The sequence below is a fragment of the Nyctereutes procyonoides genome, unplaced genomic scaffold (assembly GCF_905146905.1).
Source record: "Nyctereutes procyonoides isolate TBG_1078 unplaced genomic scaffold, NYPRO_anot_genome, whole genome shotgun sequence".
NCBI lineage: Eukaryota > Metazoa > Chordata > Mammalia > Carnivora > Canidae > Nyctereutes > Nyctereutes procyonoides.
Window position 1 is genome coordinate 34,673,369 of NW_026575044.1, and position 27,259 is coordinate 34,700,627.

Consider the following 27,259-nt stretch of genomic DNA (forward strand, 5'->3'; position numbering starts at 1 on the left):
CACTGTGGCCAGAGGAATTATGTTGAGAACAGTGCATTGTGGTTATATTTGTGTTCTCTCTCGAGTGTGAGATCTCTTTGGCTCGGTGTGCTATTTATGATACATGGAGCCCTCAAACCCTGAGGAAAAAGATTGGTGAAATGCTATTTTTTTTTAAGATTGATTTCCCGTCAGGCCTATTCACTTAGTGTGGTGCTTATGCCAAGTTTCAACAGGTGAAACGTGCTTTACTACCAACACCGAAAATGACTCAGAAGAAAGTCATGTGGTGACGGGGAAGATCTTTCATTAGATTGTCTCTACTACTAAATTAAGCCTTCAATATTGTAATCCATCTTATAAGTACAATATAAGTACATGTACACTGGATGTGAGGTTTAAACTCTTATTAATATTAGGGGCTGTGGCCAAAACCCAATTAATTTCTGCTACGTGAAACAAGCCTGAATGCTGACATTTAATGTCATTTTCACAGCTGATGGTGTAAGAATATTCATAGTTATTTAATATATGATCATATAGCAAGGAAGTCAGTCTACATTGATTGTATGGACTGAGCCCAATATCCGAGGTAGTCATTACATTAAAAAATATATAGGAATAGCAATGATATAGAAGATATAGCCTTTATCTTTAAAAACTATACACACTATTAACATTATTGAGTGGTGAAGGAGGATGCTTTTTTTTTATGAGACAATTCATTAACTTAAAATAAGTTAATAACTTGGGCAGCCTGGGTGGCTCAGCGGTTTAGCACCTGCCTTCAGCCCAGGGTGTGATCCTGGAGACCCGGGATCGAGTCCCGCATCGGACTCCCTGCATGGAGCCTGCTTCTCCCTCTGCCTGTGTCGCTGCCTCTCTCTCTCTCTCTCTCTCTCTCTCTCTCTCTCTGTCTCTCATGAATAAACAAATAAAATCTTTTAAAAAGAGAGAGAAAGGGATCCCTGGGTGGCGCAGCGGTTTGGCGCCTGCCTTTGGCCCAGGGTGCGATCCTGGAGACCCGGGATCGAATCCCACATCGGGCTTCCGGTGCATGGAGCCTGCTTCTCCCTCTGCCTGTGTCTCTGCCTCTCTCTCTCTCTGTGACTATCATAAATAAATAAAAAATAAAGAGAAAAATTGGCAGACCGTGGTTTCCTGGGGCTGGAAGGAGAGAGGGGAACTGGGAGCTGGTATAGAGTTTCATTCATGCAGCATGAACAAGTTCTAGAGATCTGCTGCACTATATTGTGCTTTATAGTAAACTGTATTGTACTGTACACTTTAAATTTTGTTAAGAGGGTAGGTCTCCTGTCTGTTTTTTACCACAGTACATTAAAAAAAAAAAGGAATAAAAGAAATCGGCAGATGACCTTGCACAGCCTATATATTTGAGTGATCGTGGAGATGGGGAAAAGAACCTGTCGTGTTCACATTTTTTAAGTAAATGATTTGATCGTTATAAGCCAGAACTTAAAAGCAAAACCTGATGAGAACAATTCCTCATGCAATCAATAAGCAACTTACCAGAATATCATAAGAGATAAAGGAGCAGCCACATTTAACTTTTCGAATAGTCATTTTTTCTACATCAATTTAATTTCCTCCCATGGTTATGTAACAGATTATATAAACAATGAAAATATGCTGAATAAAATCAGTTTTGTATGGAGGAAGATTCTGGGTTCTAGCCTAAACAATATTTTTTCACCAAGCCTTGAAAGTGTGATCCCAATCATGCTACTGTTACATGGGTGAAAAAGTAAATATAGAGTTGCAATTACATCAAAGTGGGTTGAAGCAGTGGATTACATATCAAGTTCCAGCCCATGGGGATCAGTTGTACTGTAAGGCCTATAACTTATTGATGAACTATACAAATGACTTATAAATGCCTTCATCCAAAATGCAGAAATTTCTAAATCAAGTGGAGCTGCTTATACCAGGAAACTCATGACAATGCAATTCAGAGTGCCCTTGGATATATTTTTTAAATGATTCTAAAGGCAAAATACTATTTAATTGACATAAGTATAAACTGCGTATTTTGGCACAAATGGCATTAGTGAAAGATTGGTTAAAAAGGTAAATACCTATAGGACCTTTGTTGCCAGTAGAATTAGAAAATGAGTATCATAAATGAGTTACATTGATAGGAAGTTATTTAAATGGCACAGGATAGCAAACAGATTTACTCCTATCACTGCTTACGCCTTACCATTCTTAAGTACTTGTTCAAGTTATTATCAACATACTTTGAAAGGGATATTTTTAAAAAGACAGCATACAGAGAGCAGAACATGATATATACATGTATTCAATATAAGATATATATTAATACATAGTTTGGCATGTAATATATTATATATAATATATAAATATACGGTTTAGCATGTAATATTATTTAATTTTATGTAAATTATACTATATAATATATCAAAATAATATATTATGTAAAAATGTGATATGGTATACAGTATATAATATGCATTGTATATTATATATGTACAATGTGTTATTTAAGGGAAGAATAGGAACTATGTAGTCTAGAAAACAGAAATCTAGAGTCATATAATTATCCGTCTTGAAGCTCCCTAGAATTGTTTTCCGAATGAGTTGAGACTCTCCTCTCCCCATGGATGACTAAGCCAGAAGGAATTTACTGTGTTACATTTAGCAACTTCATCTGGCAGAAAGAGGTCCTTTCTTGATTATCAGGATGAAAAATCATTGGCTCAAGGAAAACTCAAAGATTTTTCTCTTAGATCTCTTTACTACAAAATAAACGAACATTAGTTCTGGATGATTTAATATCCATGGGATCACTTCCCTCAAAGAGCCCTTTTTCTTTCATCCTAGATTTTAGTTCATTTACTCTTCCAAGCTTCACAGATCAAGGTATCCAACAGTGAGCCATGCATACTCCACCATGGCTCCAGGAGATGCACATAGCATTATCTATTCCGAATATCAATTTTATTCAAAGAGATCTGTCCCAAGTACTGAAAGAATCTAAGCAGAAAATATAATTGTATGTAAACAAAGATTTACACAATTCTAGACAGGAAATATAATTGGTTATTAACATACTGACACATAATGAAGTAGAATGCAAAGAATCCAGGAAAATGTTCTTCCCTTCAGTGGACATATTCCAGTTTTACCTACCAGTCCCCAGCTCCATTTCTCTGATGCAGAAGGAAACAGGCACAAGACTTAGTCTTTTCTGTGGCAAAGTTTGAAGGTAATGCCCTGTTTCCTGATAAGTGACACCAAGCCTGTCACCTCTTCAGTAGCCCAGAAACACAAGAGTGAGATATTCTATTCCATGACCCTTACTCCCAACACCTCATGATTTTCTTTGCTAGAAAGAAAATACTGGAGGCAGTGACATCTTTATGTATGTAGGATGTTTTTATTTTTGTTTTGTTTTTTCACTTTTGTTTTTTGTTTGTTTTGTATATATTTTTTTATTGAAGTTCAATTTGCCAACTTATAGTATAGCACCCAGTGCTCATCCTGTCAAGTGCCCTCCTTTGTGCCCGTCACCCAGTCACCCCATCCTCCCACCCGCCTCGCCTTCCACTACCCCTGTTTGTTTCCCAGAGTAAGGAGTCTTTCATGTTTTGTCACCCTCTCTAATTTTTTGTAGGATGTTTTAAGATATATTAGCATACAATGGTAATACATGAACTTCCTTTCTCTTCTTTTCCAGGATGGGAGCCAGTAAATTACCTGCAGCCAGCATCCAGAATCAGTGAGTCAATTTTACTTACATTTAGTCTCAGGTAACTATAGATAAGCAGAGCAACAACAGGAATACCTGAAAACCCCATTGTGTCACTTTGATTTTTTTATTTTTAAAAATGATACTTTTTTAAAATTTTATTTATTTATTCATGAGATACAGAGAAAGACAGAGACAGAGACAGAGGCAGAGAGAGAGAGAAGCAGGCTCCATGCAGGGAGCCCGATGCAGGACTTGATCCTGGGACTCCAGGATCACGCCCTGGGCCAAAGGCAAGTACTAAACTGCTGAGCCACCCAGGAATCCCTCGTGTCACCTTTAAACACCTGTTCTTACAGTAATGTCACCAGAAAGCAAAGCCTGGGTGCCATTGTTGGGGTGTATAGTCTTAAAAGGTGGGGAAGAGAAGCAAGCAAACCATGATCCTTGCCCTCAAGGAATTTACAAAGGAAACCAAAGATTTTGAAAATAGATTTCAGTTATATCCAGCTTAATGAATAATTAATGTTCATCTTATATGAAAAAGCTTACATTTTTCCTGTTTTTATTTTTAAAGCGTTTAACACTTCCCTAGGACATTGGGCTATAATTCCCAGAAATGCCTTCAACTATGAATGTAGTAAAACCTCATTAATTCAGATATTGCTAATACACAATTTTTGAAAATTTGACCTAGAATAAGATGAAATTTACCTTTAAATTGTCTGCAAGGAATGGATTTGATAAGAGAAATAGAGGGAACACCTATAACTTTTTTAAAGAGAATAATTGTTTTCATGGCTTTTGCATATACAGTGGTCTTTAGGCAAAAAGATACAGCTATAAAGTCAGGATCCATGTCATTAAGTAGATGTCTCCTTAGACAGACTTTATTGGCAGGTTATAGTATTGAAAGTAATAAAACTGCATTGCTTCCAATAAATTCTGACTTCCATAATTCAGGCTAGCTTCTCCCTTTTCCTCCCTACCTCGCCAAACTCATTATTCCAATCTAATGAAGTTTACTATTGTGTTATATATGAACATAGAATTTATTAATAGAAGATCAATTCCTATTATGTTACTTTTTAAACTTACAAATATAATTTTTATTTTTTTGGATGCTTATCTGCAACACTGATCACTTGAATGACAGTAGTATATTTACTTTTACAAGAAAGATGATATATAATCCCTCTCCTGCTCCATGACTTCATTTAACAGTCCATTTTTTTTTAATTTAAAACCCAATATTTTCACAAAGCAAGCAAGACAAATTCTCAGGATAATAGAGGAGATTTAAAATGAGGGGGGGGAAGCCTGAAAGCAGATCATGTCCCCTTGAGGCATGTTGAAAAATTTGAGTAGTAACTGAATCACTATTCATCCCTCTGTCCATCCATCCATCCATCCATCCATCTATCCATTCAACAGTCAAGGGCCATACTTATTACTTCAAGATGTGCGAGATAAATAAAATTTTCTTCTTGTCTTCATTGTGCTGGCACCCATAGCCTGAAAATGAGATGGAGACAAATAATTTTCTGGTGTGATAAGTGATTGTGTTTTCCTTGTCAGCAAAGTGCTTTGGGAATACAGATAATATACCACTAAATCTGACTGGAGTAATTGGGGAAATATTCATAGCAGTTATAACATTTGAGCACATTCTTTTTTTTTTTATTTATGATAGTCACACAGAGAGAGAGAGAGAGAGGCAGAGACACAGGCAGAGGGAGAAGCAGGCTCCATGCACCGGGAGCCCGACGTGGGATTCGATCCCGGGTCTCCAGGATCGCGCCCTGGGCCAAAGGCAGGCGCCAAACCGCTGCGCCACCCAGGGATCCCATTTGAGCACATTCTTAAAGAATGAATAGAATTTCTGCAGCTAGAGAGAAGGACAATATTTCAAATCAATATAAGCAGAAGTACAGAGGTAGGGAAGCACATGGAGTGCTCAGAAAAACAGAGCAGACATAATGAGTTACAGAAAGTTGAGAAGTGGGGGAATAGTATATGGAATATAATACAGGTACACTGCTTAGAAAATGTGCCCTACTTGGTGATTAGAAACAGCAGTGGAGATGAAAGGTTTGAGACTTGAAAGGTGAAGAAATGAAACAAGATAAGGCCATTCATGGACAATTGCGAGAAGTTTTATTTTTTTATATTTTTAATTTTTTTTTAATTTTTTTATTTTTTTTTATTTTTTTATTGGAGTTCAACTTGCCAACATATAGCATATCACCCAGCACTCATTCCGTCAAGTGCTCCCCTCAGTGCCCGTCACCCAGTCACCCCAGGCCCCCGCCCACCCCCCCCTTCCACCACCCCTTGTTCGCTTCCCAGAGTTAGGAGTCTCTCATGTTCTATCTCCTTCACTGATATTTCCCACTCATTTTCTCTCCTTTCCTCTTTATTCCCTTTCACTATTTTTTATATTCCCCAAATGAATGAGACCATATAATGTTTGTCCTTCTCCCATTGACTTATTTCACTCAGCATAATACCCTCCAGTTCCATCCACGTCGAAGCAAATGGTGGGTATTTGTCATTTCTAATGGCTGAGTAATGTTCCATTGTAAACATAAACCACATCTTCTTTATCCATTCGTTTTTAGATGGACACAAAGACTCCTTCTACAGTTTGGCTATTATGGACATTGCTGCTATAAACATCAGGGTGCAGGTATCCTGCCGTTTCACTGCATCTGTATCTTTGGGGTAAATCCCCAGCAGTGCAATTGCTGGGTCGTAGGGAAGTTCTATTTTGAACTCTTTGAGGAACCTCCACACAGTTTTCCAGAGTGGCTGCACCAGTTCACATTCCCACCAACAGTGCAAGAGGGTTCCCCTTTCTCCACATCCTGCGAGAAGTTTTAAGACTATAGAATAGAATCAACCTCTCTCTGAGATAGAAGAGGGGTAAAAAGAAAATAAATTTGAAGGTGAATGTAAAGAAATTTGAGTAAGTTTATGTGTGGGAGCTTCAATTTTCTTTCTACATGGTTAGATAAGCATGGGCTGTAGAATAAATAGGAGGACACAAGTTTGCATCCTACATGAATAACATAACATGGGCAGGTCACATAACCTATCTACATTTCAGTGTTATCTTCTGTAAAAGAGAGGCAATAATGACATTTAACTCATAGGTTGGGGGACTATATAATGCACATGAAAGCATGTTCTATATTCTAAAGCGACTTTATATTGAAAAGCAGCCGGATGTAGTTGCCAGAACACATGCTGAGTCACCTCACCGAGCTCTTGTCTATAAAGTGGGGATAACAATATGGAGCTCTTAGGGGTTACCAAGATTATTAAAGATAAGATTTATACAACGTATGCACACAAAGGTGCTCTGCCAATGGGAGCTGATAGATGGTTATCATCTGTGAGGAGTCTCCTGGGAAAGAGAAGAAAAGCGCAATGGGAAATGAAAACAAGAAGGGGCCATGTAAAGACATTTTTAAGCAGAATTACAAGTCCATTCTGAAAACGTGACTTCGCATGTATAGTTACACCTATAAGCTCCAGGGCAGCCAAAATACATGGCTTGATGGGCTGGAGTTGGGGAAGGTCAAAGCAGGGACTATGCTATTGAGGGAACAGTTGGAAATGTTGGTCAGTGGAGATCCGAGAAGCTTGCAGGCCTGCTGCTTCTGCGACACCTGTACTCCAGCCTCAACACTGAGTCAGCAGAACACTGTCTTTTCTTTTTCTTTTTTTTTTTTTTTAAACACTGTCTTTTCTATTCAGTGTCAGCTGCCTGTGATTCTAAGGTTCTTATCATTACCAAGTAACGAGTGAGATGCCTAACTACCCCAAAGTCAAATACTCTCCCTTCATCTAAGCTCCAGTACTACTCAGAGAACCCTTGATTCTCAGTCTTCTCCAGCCTATGCCCAGCTTTAGTTCTTCCCTAGATATAAGGCAGTGAAAAAGTTTTCCACCTCCTCTGGAATACACTAGCACTAGAGTTTGAACCAAGTAAAAAGGAACCAGACTGTGTGCCCATACTCCCTCATGCCATCGGCACCCAGAGACTTCAGTCCAGAATTCACTGGTTACAACAGGCAGGGCCACACTTTCTCTCCCACACGTGGAAGTGGGTTATCTCACTGGCCACTAAGATAATGGCCAGTGTCCTCCTGAAATGTTTAGTGAACCTTGGGGACCCCAGCAGAAAGCTGCCAAAATCTATCATGATAGCTACTAAACTTACCTCAGAGGGAGATTTGAATTGCTAGAGCGTGTCCTCAATTTGCCAAATGGCAGTAATAAAGAAAATATAGGCGATATTGTGCACATTATTGACTCCTATTTTAATTAATGTAAGACACATTCCTCATTTGGGAGCCTGGTTGATTCATTCACTCGGTAATTATTCATTAAGGATATATTAAATTCAAGGTACCACTATCCAAGATCTTTAAAGATAATGAACACAGGCATCTTCCATGGGTAACATTTGAAACATAAGGAAAACCCTGACAAATTCAGACAAAATTCTAGATTCTCTGTGAGGGTACAACTACAGAGACTCATTAGGGCTTGGGAAACTCCAGAGCTTTTTCTTCTCTCTCCTCAGGCTTAGATCCCCAAAGTCCACTCTGCTGTGAATACCACCAACAGGGATCATCACAGAAAATTCACTTCTAAGCACCCTGCTTTCTATATGAGGCAGCTGGGGTAAACTGTGAATATGTAGATTGTTCCAGAACATATGATGTCATCTCTCCCCACATGCCCTACAGATCAGGAGCCATGCTAAAGTGCAGCCCATCTCTGCCTTTTCCAGAGTAGGGAGCACCATGAGAGGCTGATACTGACTGGGCATCAGACTGGCTCTTCTCCTACCATGCCACACACATCCCTCAGCCCTCTCTTGAATGTGCTCTAATTGCCGGGTGCTGTCTACAACCCATCCTTTTCATTCCTACGTAGTTTGTATGCAGTCTTCATTCTAGATCTGCTAGAGGAAGCGATTCACCCCTCATTAAAAACAGACACCGATATTTCACTCCATTTCATTTCTTTAGCCCTGGGTACACCTTTCTTCTGTCTCCTTTTGTAATCAGCATATCTCTCATTTCTGAGTTCTTTTTTTTTTTTCATTTCTGAGTTCTTTATGTATTTTCCTCTTTACACTTCCTCTCTACCCTTTAATATATCTCAGAGTTGAGTGAACCTTGGATGAAATTTTTTTGGCTTGCTTGCCCCTTAGTTGGAAGAACACAGCCTCATGTCAGTTTTGTGGCAAACTCAAAATGAGATGTGTGCAGCAGCATTTCATTTACATATTTTTCTCATTGTTCTTTAAAAATCCTTTGCTGCGGAGTGAAATGATGTTCACCGTGGGACTATCCCATGAATCCCTGCAAGCGAAAATGTGGTCCAGATTATAACATCACAGACTTGGGGACCTTGGTAAAACGTTCACGGCAGAGTCTAAAACTTGAATCCTTTTACTCAGGATCCTCTACTTCCCTTAGCCTCCATTTATAGATACTGGGGGGAAATGCTTTCCTTCTATTTCAGGAGGGGAAGTAATTCAAAATCATTTCTTAGGGTCATTGAACTGAGAAATGTTCCTTGGATTTTCATGAAGAAAATCTTCATGCAGGGTTTATGTCCCAGCGAAAGGGTACACACATTCGAGGGTATTACCTTTTCACATATTGACAGCAGACTGTCTCCTGGAGTAGAGGGGCAACCTGTGTGGAAAAGCTGAGGTGGTGTGGGATTTTAGAGAAGAGGTGCTCCGGGTCACCACTGAGGTACCCCTCGAGAGTCAATCCCCATGAACGGTGCTCACTCCTAGACCTTTGTTATCTTGTAGGTGCCTTCTCCTTGGTGCAGTTTCTGGAAGGAACTATTGCTTATATGTACCCAGTGTCCTTGTGCTTGTTCCCCTCCAAAGGAGGAAGCACATCTCATATTCATGAGCACTCCAGATTGCAGAGGGGGTGGCTTCTGTACAAGAGGGGACTCCAGCCCCACACTGGGTCTGGCTCAGGGCATTTTCTAGGGCACACAGAATCTTTAGCTTCACCAGGGGATGAAGAGAACTGAGAAGAGGTGCTATGCTGTTAGAATCAAGGTTGCTGTTATTATTAAGGTTGGAGCATAAAGAGGGCAGTTACCTGTATTGTCACTGCCCCTAGCCCTGCACTTGTGTATGCCTGGGGACATGCTTCCCATTATCAGCTAGAACATTCCTTTCTGTAAACCCAGGATTACAGAAGCTGGTTGGAAGGGATAGTTAGAGACTTTTCTGCAGCCTTCCTGAGCTTATGTGAGAATTAAGCCTCACAAATCTTACAAGAATTGATGAACATGGTGATATTTTTTAAAATGCAGTATAAACCTCCAGATTCATGGCCTAACCATCACAACTGAAAAGCCCTTATGCATCAGGATTAAAAAAAAAAAAACTACACTTTGCCAGCCTTACCTACTCTCAGACTCCAGTATTCAAAGAGCTTGCAAATTCTGCACAGACTGACGCGATCATTCCCACATCTCTAAAAATAAACGATGGAGTGGTTGGGGTCTTTTTTTTGTGGGAGAAAGGATGTACATTATTATTCTTGCATGGAAATAATTAACAAAGAAAAAGTGGCATCCCACAGTTAATTTAGCCATTCTTTTAAATATTTTCCTGATACCTGAATTACACGAACATAATATTTTAATAAGCTGATCCGCGAGTGTTTTTTCCCCTTCTCATTGAGGTGCAAAGTAACCTAGAGGGTCAAGGTTTCCAATCTTTTTCTCTTGCATTAAAATGATCTGTCATTTCCATTGTGGCTACACCCAAAAGTCAATTTTTGGTCTGGTTAAAGTGCCCTGTAGAATAATTCAGTGGTTACGAAAATGAGATTCTTCTCAAAGTGTAACTACTCCACTTGCTGGTGTACTGTAGCAATGACATTCATCTTCGAAATGATCCTGATTCAGAGCAGGGGTTTTCAGCATTTTCTTTTCCTTTGAGTCATTTTTTATCTTTACCTTTTTGAATTTTATAATAAATGGAGGCTTAATTTCATGAATTTGGGTAAATTAATATTGCCATCATACATTGTAAACCAGGTACATTAAATTCAATAGAACAAGAATTTTAAAAGTATTTTTCATGGCTATAAAATAGAGAAATATTCTGAATGATATTAAATGTTAAAAATTTGCTTAATAATAGAATCCCTTACTATTTTGAATTGAAGTAAAATTTATGTACAAAAAAAAGCACAAATCTTAAACTTGCAATCTGGCGAGTTTTGACAATTGTATACACCCTGTATAATGGACAAAATAAGATATTAAATCTCATACACTAAATATTTACCTTGCAGCCCTTTCCAATCCATGACCCCCACCACCTCACCTCCCTCCCACCCCTTCATCTGCTGCATACTCTCCAACCAACCACTTTCTCATTTCTATCACAATAGGTTAGTTGGACCTATTCTTGAACTATATCTGAAAGGAATCATACAACAGATATTTTGTAAATGCTCTGTTCACTTACCCTAACATTTCTGAAATTGTTACGTGTATCAGTAGCTTTGCTTTTTTTTGTTGTTAATATTCCATTGGATGACTGAACTACAAATTATTTGTCCATTATCCTCTTTTTGACATTTGTGTTGCTTCTAGTTGGGGACTATTATGAGTAAGATTGCTCTGAAAATTCCAGTATAAGTCTATTTGTGAATATTTGTTCTCATTCCCATTGGATAAAGACCAAGAAGTAGAACTGCTAGATCATAAGGTAAATGTTTAATTTTGTAAGTAACTGTCTAGCACTTCACCAGCATTGTTGAAAGTTTTAGCTGCTCCTTATCCTCATCAACAGCATGCTGGAAGTGATATCTCTAGTGGCTTTAATTTACATAGGTTGATGGCTAATGAACTTGGTCATCTTTTTATGTACTTTGTCCATTTGTATCAGTTTTGGTGAGGCTGTCCAAGTTTTTCCTGTTTTTGCCAAGTCACTTGTCTATTGTTGATGGTAGCTTTTCATATAGTCTGGATATAAGGGGACACCTGGGTGGCTCAGTGGTTGAGCATATGCCTTTGGCTCAGGTCATGATCCTGGGGTCCTGGGAACGAGTTCTGCATAGGCTTCCTGCAGGGAGCCTGCTTCTCCCTCTGCCCATGTCTCTGCCTCTCTCTGTGTGTCTCAAATAAATAAATAAATAAATAAATAAATAAATAAAATCTTTAAAAAATAGTCTGGGATGCAGAAAGGGAGGAGAGTGGAGGGGATGTGGTGACTGGGTGACGGGCACTAAGAAGGGATGAGCAGTGAGTGTTAACAGTATATGTTGGCAAATTGAATTTAAATTTTAAAAACTTGGGAAAAAATAGTCTGAATATAAGTCCTTTGTCAGTTACATGTTTTGTTAAGCATTTGCCCAGTTTGTGAGTCACCTGTCATTTTACTTAAAATGCCTTTTGGGGGCACATGGCTGGCTCAGTCAGTAGAGCATGCAACTCTTGATCTCAGGATTCTAAGTTTGAGTCCCACATTGGGTGTAGGCAGTACTTAAAAAAAGCAAAATCTTAAAAAAAAAAAAGTGCCTTTTGATGAGCTTAAATTTTGAAATTTGGTAAACAACTATAAATTACTTTTTTCATTTGTGATTAATGCTTTGTAGTGTTCTGAGAAACCTCTGCTTTCCCCCCCCGAAGTTGTGAAGATATTCTGCTGTTACTCAAAAAAGTGGTGATAGCTACTTTTTAAATTGGGAATAATAATGACAGTTTGCAGGAAGATAAGGAAGCATGTTTATAATGACCGAAACACAGGGCTGTCTCTGCAGTTTTATAAATCTGTGGTTACTTGTTAATTTGCAAGTGTCTCCTTGATTTATCTTCTTTTTTCTGAGAAATAGAAAGTAAATTTGGGTGTCTTGTGAATTGTCAAGTTTGAAGTACTAGGAAAGAAAGCTCAATGTGAAGTTTGAGTGTCCTATGTATGATAATGACTTTAGATAATGATCTTTATAGTACAAGTGATTTTATAGCATTATTCACTGTCCTTGAGCAATGACTTCAATTCCAGGGAGCCAGACCATGCTATTTCTATTTTTCAGCCTCATCTTTGCAGCAAGAGGTTGAGAGAAAATTACCAGACTTTCCTAATAATACCATTTGCTACAAACATTGATTTAAATATACAAAAAATTTTAATATTTTAAATATATACGAAATATATGTAGAAAATTCTCATCACCTTTACCAAGGTGATGCTGTCACATCACCTAGAGCTAAGAAAAGCTCTGATAATATTTTATTCCTTTGATTAATATTTATTGCCATACTGTGTGCTAGGCACTGAGTATGCTGTGGTGAACAAACAGACCAGCTACCTACCTTTAGAGGCTTACTGTCTAGATGAGAAGAGTTAGTCAAGTAGACAAAGGTTAGATTTTGCTAGATACTCTGCAGGATATTATAGGACACTGTGAAAGACAGTGACAGAACTACCTCTTTTCGGGATTCCTGCTGAGGCAGGTGACACCTGATCAGAGACTTGGATTGAGAGGGAACCAGCCATACAATGGGTGGGGGGGCAGGCAGTCTGTGCAGAAGCAGGACAGGTGAAAGGCTTAAACAGGTAAAAGCCAGTGTGATTCAGATGAGAATGGTAGGAATTAGTGAGCAGAAAGGACAGATGAAGAAAGATGATATAGGAGAGAGAGGTAGCAGCAAGGTCATTGAAAGGCTTTATTAACCATGTCAAGGGTTAAGGTAATGAAGACTATCCTACCTTTCAGGACCTTGTAAGCAAAATCTGCACTTCTTTTTTTTTAAATATTTTATTTATTTATTTGACACAGAGAAAGAGCATAAGCAAGGGGAGCAGCAGACAGAGGGAGAGGGAGAAGCAGACTCCCCACAGAGCAGGGAGCCTGATGCAGGGCTCCATACCAAGATCCAGAGATCATGACCTGAACTGAAGGCAGATGTTCAACTGAATGAGCCACCAAGGCACCCCCAAAACCCACATTTCTCACAAAATATGTGCAAGGAGTTTATAGCTAAAATAAGGGATATTAATTAATATTTTGTTTCAGAGTCCCTGAAAAGTAACTCATATTTATTTATAAGTGATGACTGATAGCACATGGCCCAGGATGATTGGAGTCACTCAGTGGTGTTCATTGAATGGAATTCTCAAGATAAGAGCTCCATGGAAGTGTGAAGCAGAGAAGGGGTTATGAACCAGGTGGATCTGGATTTAGAACTCACCTAAGGGACGTATGGAGCCAGGATAAACATTCTGAAGAAGTAGAAAGAAGATTAGGAGTCAGATGATTAGTTGGAGGCAAAATCTTGAAATAATATCCAGATTTTGTATAAGACTATGTGAGGGACAGCATGTACAACATGTACACCAACCATTTATTGATTATTCTAACACTGGTAATGTGGTAATGCAGAGAAGCCAGAAACAGGAAATTCCACTAAAAAGAGTTTGAAAGAGTTTGTGTGATTTATGTGGAGTGGTAAAGAACAGAAAGAGATGAAAGCAAGAGTAGTTGTGCAGAAATCTCTATCAGTTGATCAGGTTCACTGACCTGATTTGCTGACAACTCTCAATTTTCAAGACTGGCCAAGTCTATTTAGGTATAGGAATCTCTACATGACTCCCTGTGACTCAAAGTTATTTCTTGCCATTAGGAAGTATGGACAAAATATGCTAGTGTGTATCCTTTCCCACAGTCCTCGGGAGAGGCAGAAGTATGGCTGGAAACTGCTAACACAGCTCTGGGAAGGCAGATGAATGAGCTGGGTGCAGGATCAAAGTCAGAATCCTCTCCCTGCCTTTGTGCCCCCGTCACAGTCCAGACAGCATTAGCCCTTCCTTCTCTCAGATAAGCAATCTTCTGGCCCTCCCCCAAAGGTGCATTAATGCCTGCATAGACATACACACAACTCCCTCTCTGCTGATCATCTGATCATGGGAAAATAAAAACTACATTCCCCCACAGTGAAGAGACTGGAACCCTTTGAAAGAAAGGTATCAGAATAACTAAAAATGAATAAAATAAAATAAAATAAAATAAAATAAAATAAAATAAAATACAGAAGAACCAGAATGCAATGGTTTCAAAAATGTTTTATCAGGAAAGTCAAGGAATTTCAGGATCTTTTTGTTGTTTTGTTGAGCCTTAGGGTCTAGTTGGATGTTTGCAAATGACAATCAATAGCACCTAGTTTGGGAGAAGCTCACATGGAAATATTCAAGAACAATGAACTTCATCAGTAGGAAACAAATAACTGGATGTAGAGATAAGCAATTAAGGAATGAAGAACAGAGTTCTTGATGACATGCACAGTGAGGATTGATAAAGAAAGCTTTTTTTAATGGAAAGGAGGCAGAGACTCTAAATGATGAAAACCAGAAAAGCAAGAAAGAAGAGGATCACAGAAACAAAGATCAAGAGAGTATGTACAATGTGCTGTTAACAATATTGACTATAATTGATAAATCTAAGATACTTCAAACAGGAAAAGGTTACCCCAGTCTTTATACCATGACTGCAGAAAATATTTTTCAATCAATCATTGTTCAGTTTAATTTTTTTTTCAGGAAATGGACTATATTTCCTACATAAATCCTGTAGTTCTTGGGGGTGCATGGGTGGCGCAGTCAGTTGAGCGTCCAACTCTTGGTTTTAGATCATAATCTCATGGGCCCTGGGACAAAGCCGCTTTCTGGCCCTGTCCTGTGGTGGAGTCTCCTTGAGTTTCTTTATCTCTCCCCCTCTTCTCCTCCCCACTGTGTGCCCTCTCACTCTCTCTCTCTCTCTCTCTAAAATAAATAAATATAAATAAATAAATCCTCTAGTTCTTGATTCACTGCTTTTGAAATCTAGAAGCTAATCTATAGATAAGCTTGGTTGTTTTGTAATGGAGTAGTTTGAAGGCTCTTTTACAATACTAAATGCAGTTTTTGTTGAATTGGTTGCAAAAACACTAGTTTTAACAGATCTGTGATTCTTTAGGTTTTCCATTCATTGTATTAGATATTTTTTCATACCTCCTAAGGCTAAATTTGGCTAGTTGATATCACTGTGGAATTGGAACATAGAACTAATTTCCTCATTTGACTTTTAAATTAGTTTTTGTGTGCGTTAACTAAAATTGAAATGTTTCGATTATGAATAATGCCACGATGAACTGGTACACTCCATTGACTTTAATGAAGTGCACATGTTCTTGCAGGCTTGTGAAAGATGGCATGGTAGCACAATTCTTGAATCTCACTATTTAATATTGGCTGAACTCACATATTGTATTTATGATACTACTTACCACAAACATACTTTTTTAATTCTATGAACACAGATCAACTTAAAATTTTTGTTTCATCGACTCTTCCAAGGGACTGGCATTACCAGGGGTATGCCTAACCTATTTTACATAAAAGCAAGAGTTGACAACCAATTCATTAAATTCAAATTAGCTGACATTTACTACATGACTATTATTTGAAAGGCACTGTGCCAGGAGATTAATTTTCAAAGAATAAACAAATCATCTAGGTAATTAAAGCTTCAAAATGAAATTTTTAATCTTCAGTGCCAGTGACTATAATAAAATGTATATAATAAGTAAAACACTAAACAACGCTTGCTGTTAACATATACAAGAGAGGAGCAACCAGGGAAATTCTGAGTAATGATATTAATATTATGATATTAATTGCAAAGCACCTTGAGTAAAACTCTTTGCTAATATTTTTTAAAACAGAGCCTTTTCTCTTGAATTTAATCTTGAGTGGTTGTTAGAAGAGTGAAATATGCTCAAATTCTTATAAATGTATTTAAATTTCATCCACAACTTCAAGCTAAAGCTATGGTTTTTTTATTTGATTATTTTAATTCCAGTATAGTTAACATTCAATGTCATATTAGTTTCAGGTATACAATATAGTGATTCAACAATTCCGTACATCACTCCATGCTCATGACAAGTGAACTCCTTAATCCCCACTACCTATTTCCCCCATCCCCCTCTCTCCTCTCTAGTAACCATCAGTTTGCTCTCTACAGCTGAGTCTCTTTCTTGGCTTGTCTCTCTCTCTTTTTCCTTTGCTCATTTTTGTTTGTTTCATAAATTCCACATATGAGTGAAGCCATATGGTGTTTGTCTCTCCCTCGCTGACTTATTTTGCTTAGCATAATACTCTCTAGCTCCATGTCTTTGCAAATGACAGGATTTTATTCTTCTTTATAGCTGAATAATATTCCATTTTATACACAACACACATACACACACACACACCACATCTTCTTTGTCCATTCATCATCTGTCAGTGGACACATTAGGCTGCTTGGACACTTTGGCTATTGTAACTAATGCTGCAATAATCATTGAGGTGCATGTATCCCTTTGAATTAGTGTTTCTGTATTTTGGGGATAAGTACCCAGTAGTGCAAATCCCGGATCGTAGGGTAGTTCTACTTTTAACTTTTTGAGGAACCTCCATACTGTTTTCTACATTGGGTTGCAGCAGTTTTCCTTCCCACCAACAGTGCAAGTGGATTCCGTTTTTCTCCACATACTTGCCAATGCCTGTTTCTTGTGTTTTAAATATCAGCCATTCTGACAGGTGGTGATATTTCATGTAGTTTTGATTTGCATTTCTCTGATGATGAGTGAGTGATGAGCATCTTTTTGCATGTTTTTTGGCATCTGATATCTTCTTTGGAGAAATGTCTGTTTGTGTCCTTTGCCCATTTTTAATTTGATTATTTGTTTCTTGGGGTGTTGAGTTGTAATTGTTCTTTATACAATTTTGGATCTTAACCCTTTATCAGATATGTCATTTGCAAATATCTTCTCCCATTTAGTAGATTGCCTTTGAGTTTTGTTGATTAGTTTCCCTCTCTGTGCAGAAGCTTTTTATTTTGATGTAGTCCCAATAATTTATTTTTGCTTTTATTTCCCTTGCCTCAGGAGATGTATCTAGAAAAATGTAGCTACAGCCAGTGTCAGAGACATAACTGCTTGTGCTCTTTTCTAGGATTTTTATGGTTTCAGGTCTCATATTTAGGTCTTTAATCAATTTGGAGTCTATATTTGTGTTTGGTGTAAGAAAGTGCTCCAGTTTTATTCTTTTTCATGTAGCTGACCAGTTTTTCCAGCACCATTTCATGGAGAAACTATCTTTTTCCCATTGGATATTCTTTCCTTTTTTGTCAAAGATTAATTGACCATATAGTTGTAGGTTTATTTTGAGTTTTCCATTCTGTTCCATTGACCAATGTGTCTTGTTTTTCACCAATACCATACTGTTTTGATGACTACAGCTTTGTACTATAACTTGAAGCCTGGAATTGTCATACCTCCAACTTTGTTTTTCTTTTTCAAAATTGCCATGGCTATTCTGGGTCTTTTGTGGCTCCCTATAAATTTAAGGATTGTTCATTTTACGTCTTTGAAAAATTCTGTTGGTGTTTTGATAAGGATTGCATTAAATGTGTAGATTTCTTTGGGTAGTATAAATGTAAATTGCTTTGGGTAGTTTAAACATTTTAACAACACTTGTCCTCCGAACCCATGAACATGGAATATCCTTCCATTTCTTTGTGTCTTCTTCAATTTGTTTCATCAGTATTTTATACTTATCAGAGTGCATGTCTTTAACCTCTTTGATTAGGTTTATTTCTAGGGATCTTATTATTTTGATGTAATTGTAAATGGGATTGTTTTCTCCTTCTGCTACTTCATTATCAGGGTATAGAAATTCAACAGATTTCTGCACATTGATTTTTTTTGTATCCTGTGACTTTACTGAATTCATTTATCTGTTCAAGTAGTTTTTTGGTGGAGTCTTTCAGGTTTTCTATATATAGGATCATATTATCTGCAAACAGTGAGTTTTATTTCTTTCTTACCAATTTGGATGCCTTTTATTTATTTTTGTCGTCCGATTGCTGTGGCTAGGACTTTGAGTACTATGTTGAATAAAGTGGTGAGACTGGACATCACTGTGTTGTTCCTGACCTTAAGGTGAAAGTTCTATTTTTCCCTATTGAATATGATATTAGCTGTGGGTTTTATGGCCTTTATTATGTTGAGGTATATTCCCTCTCAACATACTTTGTTGAGGGCTTTTATCATGAATGAATATTGTGCTTCATCCAGTACTTTTTCTGTATCTATTGAAATGATCATACGGTTTTTATCCTTTCTCTTGTTGATGTGATATATCACATTGATTAATTTGTGAATATGGAACCACCCTGTATCCTGGGAATAAACCCCACTTGATTGTGATGAATGATTTTTTTTAATGTATTGTTTGATTTGGTTTGCCAGTATTTTGCTGAGGATTTTTGCATCTATGTTGTTTAGAGATCTGGGCCTGTATTTCTTTTTTGTTTGTATGGTGCCTTTATCTGGCTTTGGTATCAGAGTAGTATTAGCCTCATACAATGAATTTGGAAGGTTTCCTTCTTCTTCTACTGTTTGGAATAGTTTGAGAAGAATAGGTATTAACTCTTCTTTAAATGTTTGGTAGAATTTACTGGTGAAGCTGTCTGGTCCTGAACTTTTGTTTGTTGGGAGTTTTTTAATTACTGATTCAGTCTCCTTCGTGGTAATCAGTCTGTTCAAATTTTCTATTTCTTACTGTTTTGGTGTTGGTATGTTATATTTTTCTATTTTATCCATTTCAACCAGATTGTCCAATTTGTTGGCATATAGTTTTTCATAATATTCTCTTAAAATTGTTTGTATTTCTGTGGTGTTGGTTAGTTCTCCTCTTTCATTTCTGATTTTGTTTATTTGAATCCTTTCTTTCTCTTTTTTTTTTGATAAGTCTGGCTAGAGTTTATCAATTTTGTTAATCTTTTCAAAGTCTCAGCTCCTGCTTTCATTGATCTATTCTGCTGTTTTTTTTAGTTTCTATATCATTTATTTCTGCTCTTATCTTTATTATTTATTTTCTTCTGCTGGTTTTGGGTTTCATTTGTTTTTCTTTTTCTAGCTTCTTTAGGTGTTAGATTACGTTGTTTATTTGAGATTTTTTTTTTCTTGCTTCTTGAGGCTACCTACAGAGGTAGGCCTGTATTGCTATAAATTTCCCAGAGCTGCTTTTGCTGCATCTCCAAGATTACAAACCATTGTGTTTTCATTTTCCATGTATGTTTGGATTTCTTTGATTTCTTGGTTGACCCATTCATTGTTTAGTAGCATGTTATTTAACCTCCGTATATTTATCATCTTTTAGAATTTTTCTTTTTTTTAAGATTTTATTTATTTATTCATGAGAGAGACACAGAGAGAGGCAGAGACACAGGCAGGAGGAGAAAGCAGGCTCCCTGTGGGGAGCCCAATGGGGGACTGAGCCAAAGGCAGACACTTAACCACTGAGCCCCCCGGGTGCCCCTCTAGACTTTTCTTGTGGTTGATTTCTAGTCTCCACATTGTGGTTAGAAAAGATGCATAGTATGACTTTGATATTGTTTAATATGTTGAGGCCTGTTTGTAGCTTAATATATGATTTATCTGGAGATTGTTCCATATGCATTTGAAAAGTGTTATTCTGCTGTTTGGGGATGGAATGTTCTGAATGTATCTGTTGGATCCATCTGGTCCAGTGTGTCATACAAAGCCACGTTTTTCTTGTAGATTTTCTGGTTGGATGATCTATTCATTAATGTAAGTGGGGTGTTAAAGTCCCCTACTATCAATTAGTTCCTTTATATTTATTACTATTTTGTGTACTTGGGTGCTCCCATGTTGTGTACATAAATATTTATAATTGTTATATCTTCTTATTAGATTGTTCCCTTCATGATTATATAGGGTCCTTCTCTATCTCTTGTTATAGTCTTTATTTCTAAAGTATTATTTTGTCTAATATGCATATTGCTACTCTGGCTTTCTTTTGATATCCATTTACATGATAAACATTTCTCATCCCCTCACTTTCAATCTGCAGGTAGTTTTAGGCCTAAAATGAGTCTCTTGTAGGCAGCATATAGATAGGTCTTGTTTTTTCATCCACTCTCTCACTATATGTCTTTTGATTGGAACATTTAGTCTATTTACATTCAAAGTAATTATTAATAGATATGTATTTATTGCCATTCTGTTGCTTGTATTTTGGTTACATCTATAGTTTTTCTCTGATCCTTTTTTCTCTTTCTGTTATTCATGGTTTGCTGGTTTTCTTCAGTGAAATACTTGGATTTCTTTCTCTTTATTCTTTACATATCTGATAGTGTTTTTTTACTTATGATTATCATTACTTTTGTATACAACATCTTCTGCATATAGCAGTCTATGTTAGGTTGATAGTTGCTTAATTTACTCCCCTCCCTGACCATTTATTCTAACGCCAGTGTTCTTTAGTTGTATCCATAGAAGAAGGTGACTTTAGGGTCCTCCTGTTCCACCATCTTCCCCAGAAGTCTGCATGATTATTTTTGCTGACTTTTTTATACCAAATAAGGTATCAGATGATAAATATATTTATTTTAAAAAAGATTTTATTTATTTATTCATGAGAGATACAGAGAAACAAGCAGAGACATAGGCAGAGGGAGAAGCAGGCTCCTCACAGGGAGCCCAGTGCAGAACCTGGTCCTTGACCAGGATCATGCCCTGGGCTGAAGGCAGACGCTCAACCACTGAGCCACTCAGGTGTCCCAATAAAGATATAATTAAATTAATTATTTAGTCAATATTAGAAGGATAAACAACTTAATTCATGAATATACTAATGTTATGTGTTAAAGAGTTTTGAAATGAACAGTGGAGTCAGCATGTATCATCACATGCTCTTAAAATTAGCTTATTACAGTCTTGGTAAGTGTCATTCATATGCTGTACAAGTTCATGGAATGGGAAATTATGAATACCACCTTACTCATTGCTGTTGAATACATTGCATGTGTCATGAAAGTCCTTACCAGTTAGATCATACAGTCCTTAATTTCATAAATGACAGAGCTTAAGTGGCCCTGCCCAAACTCACACTCCCAAGTGAAAGAATTGGATTTATGAGCCAGGACTCGGCTATTCCAGCTTTGTGGAGGAGTATTACAGAGGTGACAGATAACTACAGGGAGAGCATAACATCTTGTGCAATGGAAAGTTCCATGTGCACATAATCTAATTTAACATACAGTTTCATAGTCTGCAATTCTTTGACAGATAGCCACTAGCTACAGTTTTTAGCCCCATATCCAAAATGTTTGAGGGTAAATTGTATTTATCATTGCACTCTTTTGTTTTATTTTGGATTCTGAACTTGGAAAAAATATTCTGGACTAGAATTCTAAATCTATTTGCACCCTAACTGTGTGATTTTTGAAAACTCGCTTTGCCTCTCTGAGCTCTAGGCTTCTGTTTCCGTTTTCTTAGTTTGTTGTTTCCATTTTCATGCTAAAGGTCTCTCTAAAGTGTAAAGAACTATGCCAATTGCAACTAACAAATATACATTTATTTACATATTTGTTGGTTTGAGAGCTTGGATGCCATTAGCTGGCATCAGAGGCAGCGATGGTGTGTGTGCCCCATTCCACCAGCATCCTGAAGAAAGGTTGGGCTGAGACACAGCCAGATATATGTGACCCTGTGCACCAAGAGAGGGAGAACATGCCCTTTTTACACCCTTGTCTCCCAGAGGGCTAAGGCCAGAGTATCTTGCCATCAGAAGGCCAGTAATCTACACTTAGGAGCAGTGTGTAGCGAATTGTCAGGGGATGTCAGTGGCTAACACCTGCCAGCCTTGTGGGAATTGGAGTCTATGAGCTGCCTCTACTGATGAGGGGAGTGGGCAAATCCAGCTCGTCACCAGGCAACCCAGTGAGACCATCTGAGTCACCCTCCGGACAAGCCTATTTGTCTCGCCAAAGTTTGGAAACAGTTAAATAAGAGAAATAGAAACAATAGGCAGTGATTTCAGCCATTCTAGTTAAAATGCATCTCTGCCTTTCTACATAAAGGCTCTCCTTTGTCTGTTTCTACCACTGCACTGTGCTCTACCTTACTCCCCCACCTCTGGGTGGCTATTCTACTCTTCCAGTTGGATTTTCTCAACTCGGGCCATCTCCGCTCTGCTAACCCCCAGCTCACTCCTCAGACATGGGTGTCACACAGAACTGCCCCTGTCATGTTCTTTCTCTGCCTGAGAATGGCCCTCTAAGTTTTCATGATCAGAGTCTTCTGACTCTAATTTCTGTCTACGTCCTATTCCCTCCCTTCCACTCATACCAGACTTCCTATGGCCCTGCATTCCGTACTCTATGAAGTTTTAAGCATGTTTATGCTACACTGGTAAAGCACTCTCTGTTGTGTGTGTTCTCCTAGATAAGATGCAAGTCATTTTTTTAAAGTATTTTATTTATATATTTGAGAGGGGGAGAGAGAGAGCGTGTGCAAGAGCAGAGGGAGGGAGAAGCAGACTCCCCACTGAGCAGGGAGCCAGACAAGGGGCTCAATCCTAGGATGCTGGAATCATGACCTGAGTCGAAGGGAGACAATTAACTGACTGAGCCACCCAGGTGCCCCAAGATGCAAGTACTTATCACTTTGGTGGTAGACTTCCATAAAGCTTTGCTGATTATTGCAGTCCACACCGGTCTTTCATTTATCTGCACTCATGCCACTAAATGGAATTTAATTGTACCACAGTTGTTCAGCCTTCTGTCTTCCTGGATGAGTCAAGGGGCTATACCATGAATGTTGCATGATTCCTTGCCACATCAGATGCTTAATTGCCATCTGCTTCTGGATTAATTGCCTGATCATAAGTATACATGAGGGAAAGATGGACAACATTTTGGTCTATTTCATATTTTCCCATCTTCAACCTTCCTTCTGAGGCTTTGTGCTTGATATTTATATAAAAGATGTACTATTCTAATAGTGCTACTTGCACACCATGTTGAGGACAGTGCTATTCACTGGGCTGGGTGTATGGTAGATGTGAAACTCGGGGTTCAGAGGAATTATTTTTCTTATCCACAGCCCCAAAGGTAGAAGGTGTGGAGTTGGGATATGAACTTGTTGCTGTGGGACCCCAAACCTCCCATTCCTCCCATTCCACATGCCCTGCCTGGATGTGTGGAGCACAGGGTTACTCCAGGTGATCATAAGAGAACATCTGTCTTGAATGACCTTTACAATTACTTCAAGTTGTGTAACTTTCATACAAGTCAAGTGCACAAGGAGAGAGGAGTTTTTTTGTGTGTATGTTGCTGAAATTCCCATAGTCTAAAAGAGGACAGGTGAAGTGAAAAGAAACTGTGGACCATGAGAGGTAACATCACTTAGATCCTTGGGCTAAAGCCAAGGATACTAGGTCCTGCTTTCAGCTGTCAAGTATCATTTTGTGATCATAGATAAATTGCTTCATATGAAAAGAAGAAAATTATGTATCTCTAGACATGTTATAAATGAAATTGATTACTGAATATGATATAATTATATTTAAGTAAAAAACCTAGCAGCCATAGAAATAATCAGCAACGTCTAAGACATATAAGCCTGCACAGAAATCTGAGGTTAAAGGGTGATATAAATGAAAACAATAAAAGTATTACCTTGTTACTTTCGCTGCTTTAATTTAAACCCGTGCTTTCAAGTTTCGCCTCTAAGGCTTATGGTACTAAGTGTGTATTTCTGATGCAACCCAAAGTAAGTTACTATGGATTTGATTCTACCAAAGGCAAAAAGAAAGGAAAAAGGAAACAGAAAGGAGATGAGAGAAGGCTTTTCACAATTCAATTGTGAAGAACTTCAGAAGTTGCATTTTGGAAGATATGTTTTTAGAAGTATTTGATGGTAGCCTTTTCAACAGAGCCACAAAATAATAAAAGCTTATTTAACTTAATTTTCCACTCCATTACTCCCCAAAGTACAGGACCAAGTGAAGGAATGTCCTCACAGATTGCTTACCACATGTCAGAAATTTATTACCATAGTCACTGGCATCATTTCACCCATTTCTCTGTAATATTTTAATTCCTAACTGAAGGAAGGGAAATTACACTAAAACTTAGATCTTAGTATGATAATGTCCTGTCAACCTCCATTTAATCTAAAACTCTGTGCTCATTGGGTTACTAATGGATCCTGAACAACAAATTCAAATTACCCAGTGTACCCTAAGCAATAATGCATGGAGAACACCATCCTAGAGTCTGTGGGCGGAGAAGAAGATGAATGCGCAGACTCCTCCTCCCACTCCTAAGAGTCAGTTCTGTGCCCTATTCACAGACCACCACTGCCACCAAGTCACAGAATTGGATCCTCAGGCCATATGCTTCACCATTGTAAGTTTTCTCATCCATAAAATGGAGTGTGGTCCAGGCTGGAGGGGAGATTAAATGGTCTCTCAGATCCTTTTCAACAATAAAGTCTTGAGAGTCCACCACTGAATCAGTTACACATATACATAAATTGGGACAAAATATTAAGTAGAACCTAATAGGTACTCCTGTCCTCTCTTGATGTTCAGAACAAAAACCTCCCTCAACTACAGAGGTATGTTTCTGTATGTGTGAGAAAGAGAAACACAGGCACAGAGGGAGGGAATGCTCCCAAGTGATTCTCTTGGTTTCCAATTTGGTGTTTCAGTATTTTTGGCAAAGGAAAAAGCACACGAATTAAAAAAAAAAAAAAAAAAAAAAAAGCCTGCCACAATCCTGTCTCAAGAATGAAGGGCCCTCAAAGATTTCTTTCTTTCTTTCCATGGTAGCATAAAAGTTACAATTTGAAATACCGGTATGCTGGGATACCTCCTGTGAGCCCAGCACCGTGCTGGTTGCTGAAGAATAGGAGAGCGAGGAAGGGAGGAAGGGAGAGGAGGCATGGGTCCAGGAGCCCAGGCTGGGAAGAGGTTGAACGAAGGTGAGCCTCCTGGCCTGGCAAGGAATTTATTTTAACACCTTTTCTGCAATTAATTTTCACTTTTTGCAAGTAAGCGTTTTCCATTTAAAGAAATTTCTGCCCCAAACACACTGTTTCAAAGATGAAAGATTTCTTAAGTTGTGGAGAGTTACAAGTTATGCAAAGAAGAACATTAAAAATGATTGGTTTTAAGACCTGTTTAAGACAGACAAGTATAAGTGGGGGAGCTTAATGCTGTTAGGACTCATATCTGATATGCTTCAATTTCTGAAGAATTGACTTTTTGCAAATACTTAGAGGACCCCTTTGCCATTCCAAAATTATTTCTCCAGCTGGGTCATTCTCTGAAATAATCAATTCATGTTCCTTCTGGTTTGAAGTTTCATCCCCTGAACTCCATCTCCCACACCAGCCCTCCTCAGCAGAGGACCTTGCTGCATGTCTCAGAGAAGTTACAGAAGCTACCCTCTGAGAATCATCTCAAATACCTACACTAGATCTGAAAAACAATTTGTTTCTGTTCCCATCTTCCGCCCCTCCCCTTCTGTTCCAGCAGAGGAAGTGGACCAGTCAGCTGCTCGTGTTGAGATGCTGGAACTGTGCCCTGGGCCCCATTTATTCCATCTCCCTGTGGATCTCCCAGAATGGATTACTCACTTCTTCTCCTAGATCTTCAACCTCTTTCTCCCTATGGCTGCTTTCTATCAGTATTCACAATGCTCTATTTTTTCTTCTTTGATTTTTTTTCTCTGAGTTAAGCATCTCAAGAGTTATCTACATCATTCCCCACAGCCCACCATTCACTTTCCGTTCACACCAATCTGACTTTTGCCCCACTCCACCAGCTTGCTCTTGCTAATGGTAACTGTGTTGTTAAATTCAAAAGACACTTCGTGGTCCCTCTGACTTGTCCTGTCTTCAGCTTATTCCCCTTTCCTTCTTGAAAATTAGGTCTTCCTCTTCCCTCTCTGTTCCTTTTCTATCCCTTTAAGGAGGAGCAGTCTTCTCTCATCAGAATTGTACACTTTAGATTCTTAGCTTGGCCCTAGCTCCACTCCGCTCTTTCCCCAGTTATTTCATCCACTCCTATAGACCAGCCTCTCAGCTCTGAGCGCTATCTTCAGAACTTCTGAGCCATGTAACCAACTGGCTATGGGTGTGCCATTATTAGGCCTCCCTCAAGCCTGCCCCTCCTCCAGTATTCTCCATCTCAGTAAGTGTCACCTAATTGTTCCTGTTGGAAACATGGGACTTAACATAGTCCCTCTTCTTTAGATCACATGTTCAGTTATCAAGTCCTAGCCATTTTAGCTCCAAAATGTCTATACATTCTCTCTTTCTTGTCCACCTACCACCATCCCTCACTGGCTATGGGAACAACCCCTACCTGCTCTCCCTGCATCCACTCTGGTTCTGTCTCTTCTATTGCCCTTGTCATAGCCAGAATGAGTTTTACCAAGTGCACATCTGAATGTGGCACTCCACAGTTGAAATATTTCAGAGGCTTCCCTCTGTCCTGGGAATAAAATGCAGGTTTCTTTCCCTGATTGTATGGGATCTGCCTTTTCCCCACCGACCTCTCTGTCTCTACTCTCTGTTGCCATCACCTGATCATTCACCCTTCTGTCATCTTGATCACAGTGGATCCTGCTGGAAGCC

At 38.4% G+C, this 27,259-nt stretch overlaps 1 protein-coding gene across 1 annotated transcript in view; it reads left to right on the forward strand.

Annotated features, from left to right (window-relative positions):
* CHST9 (carbohydrate sulfotransferase 9) overlaps window positions 1-27,259 on the forward strand; it is a 233,559-nt gene that overhangs the window by 128,111 nt on the left and 78,189 nt on the right. The window contains exon 4 of the mRNA XM_055324387.1: window positions 3,698-3,739. Within this exon, the coding sequence (XP_055180362.1) occupies window positions 3,698-3,739 (42 nt within the window). The remainder of the gene's footprint in view (window positions 1-3,697; window positions 3,740-27,259) is intronic.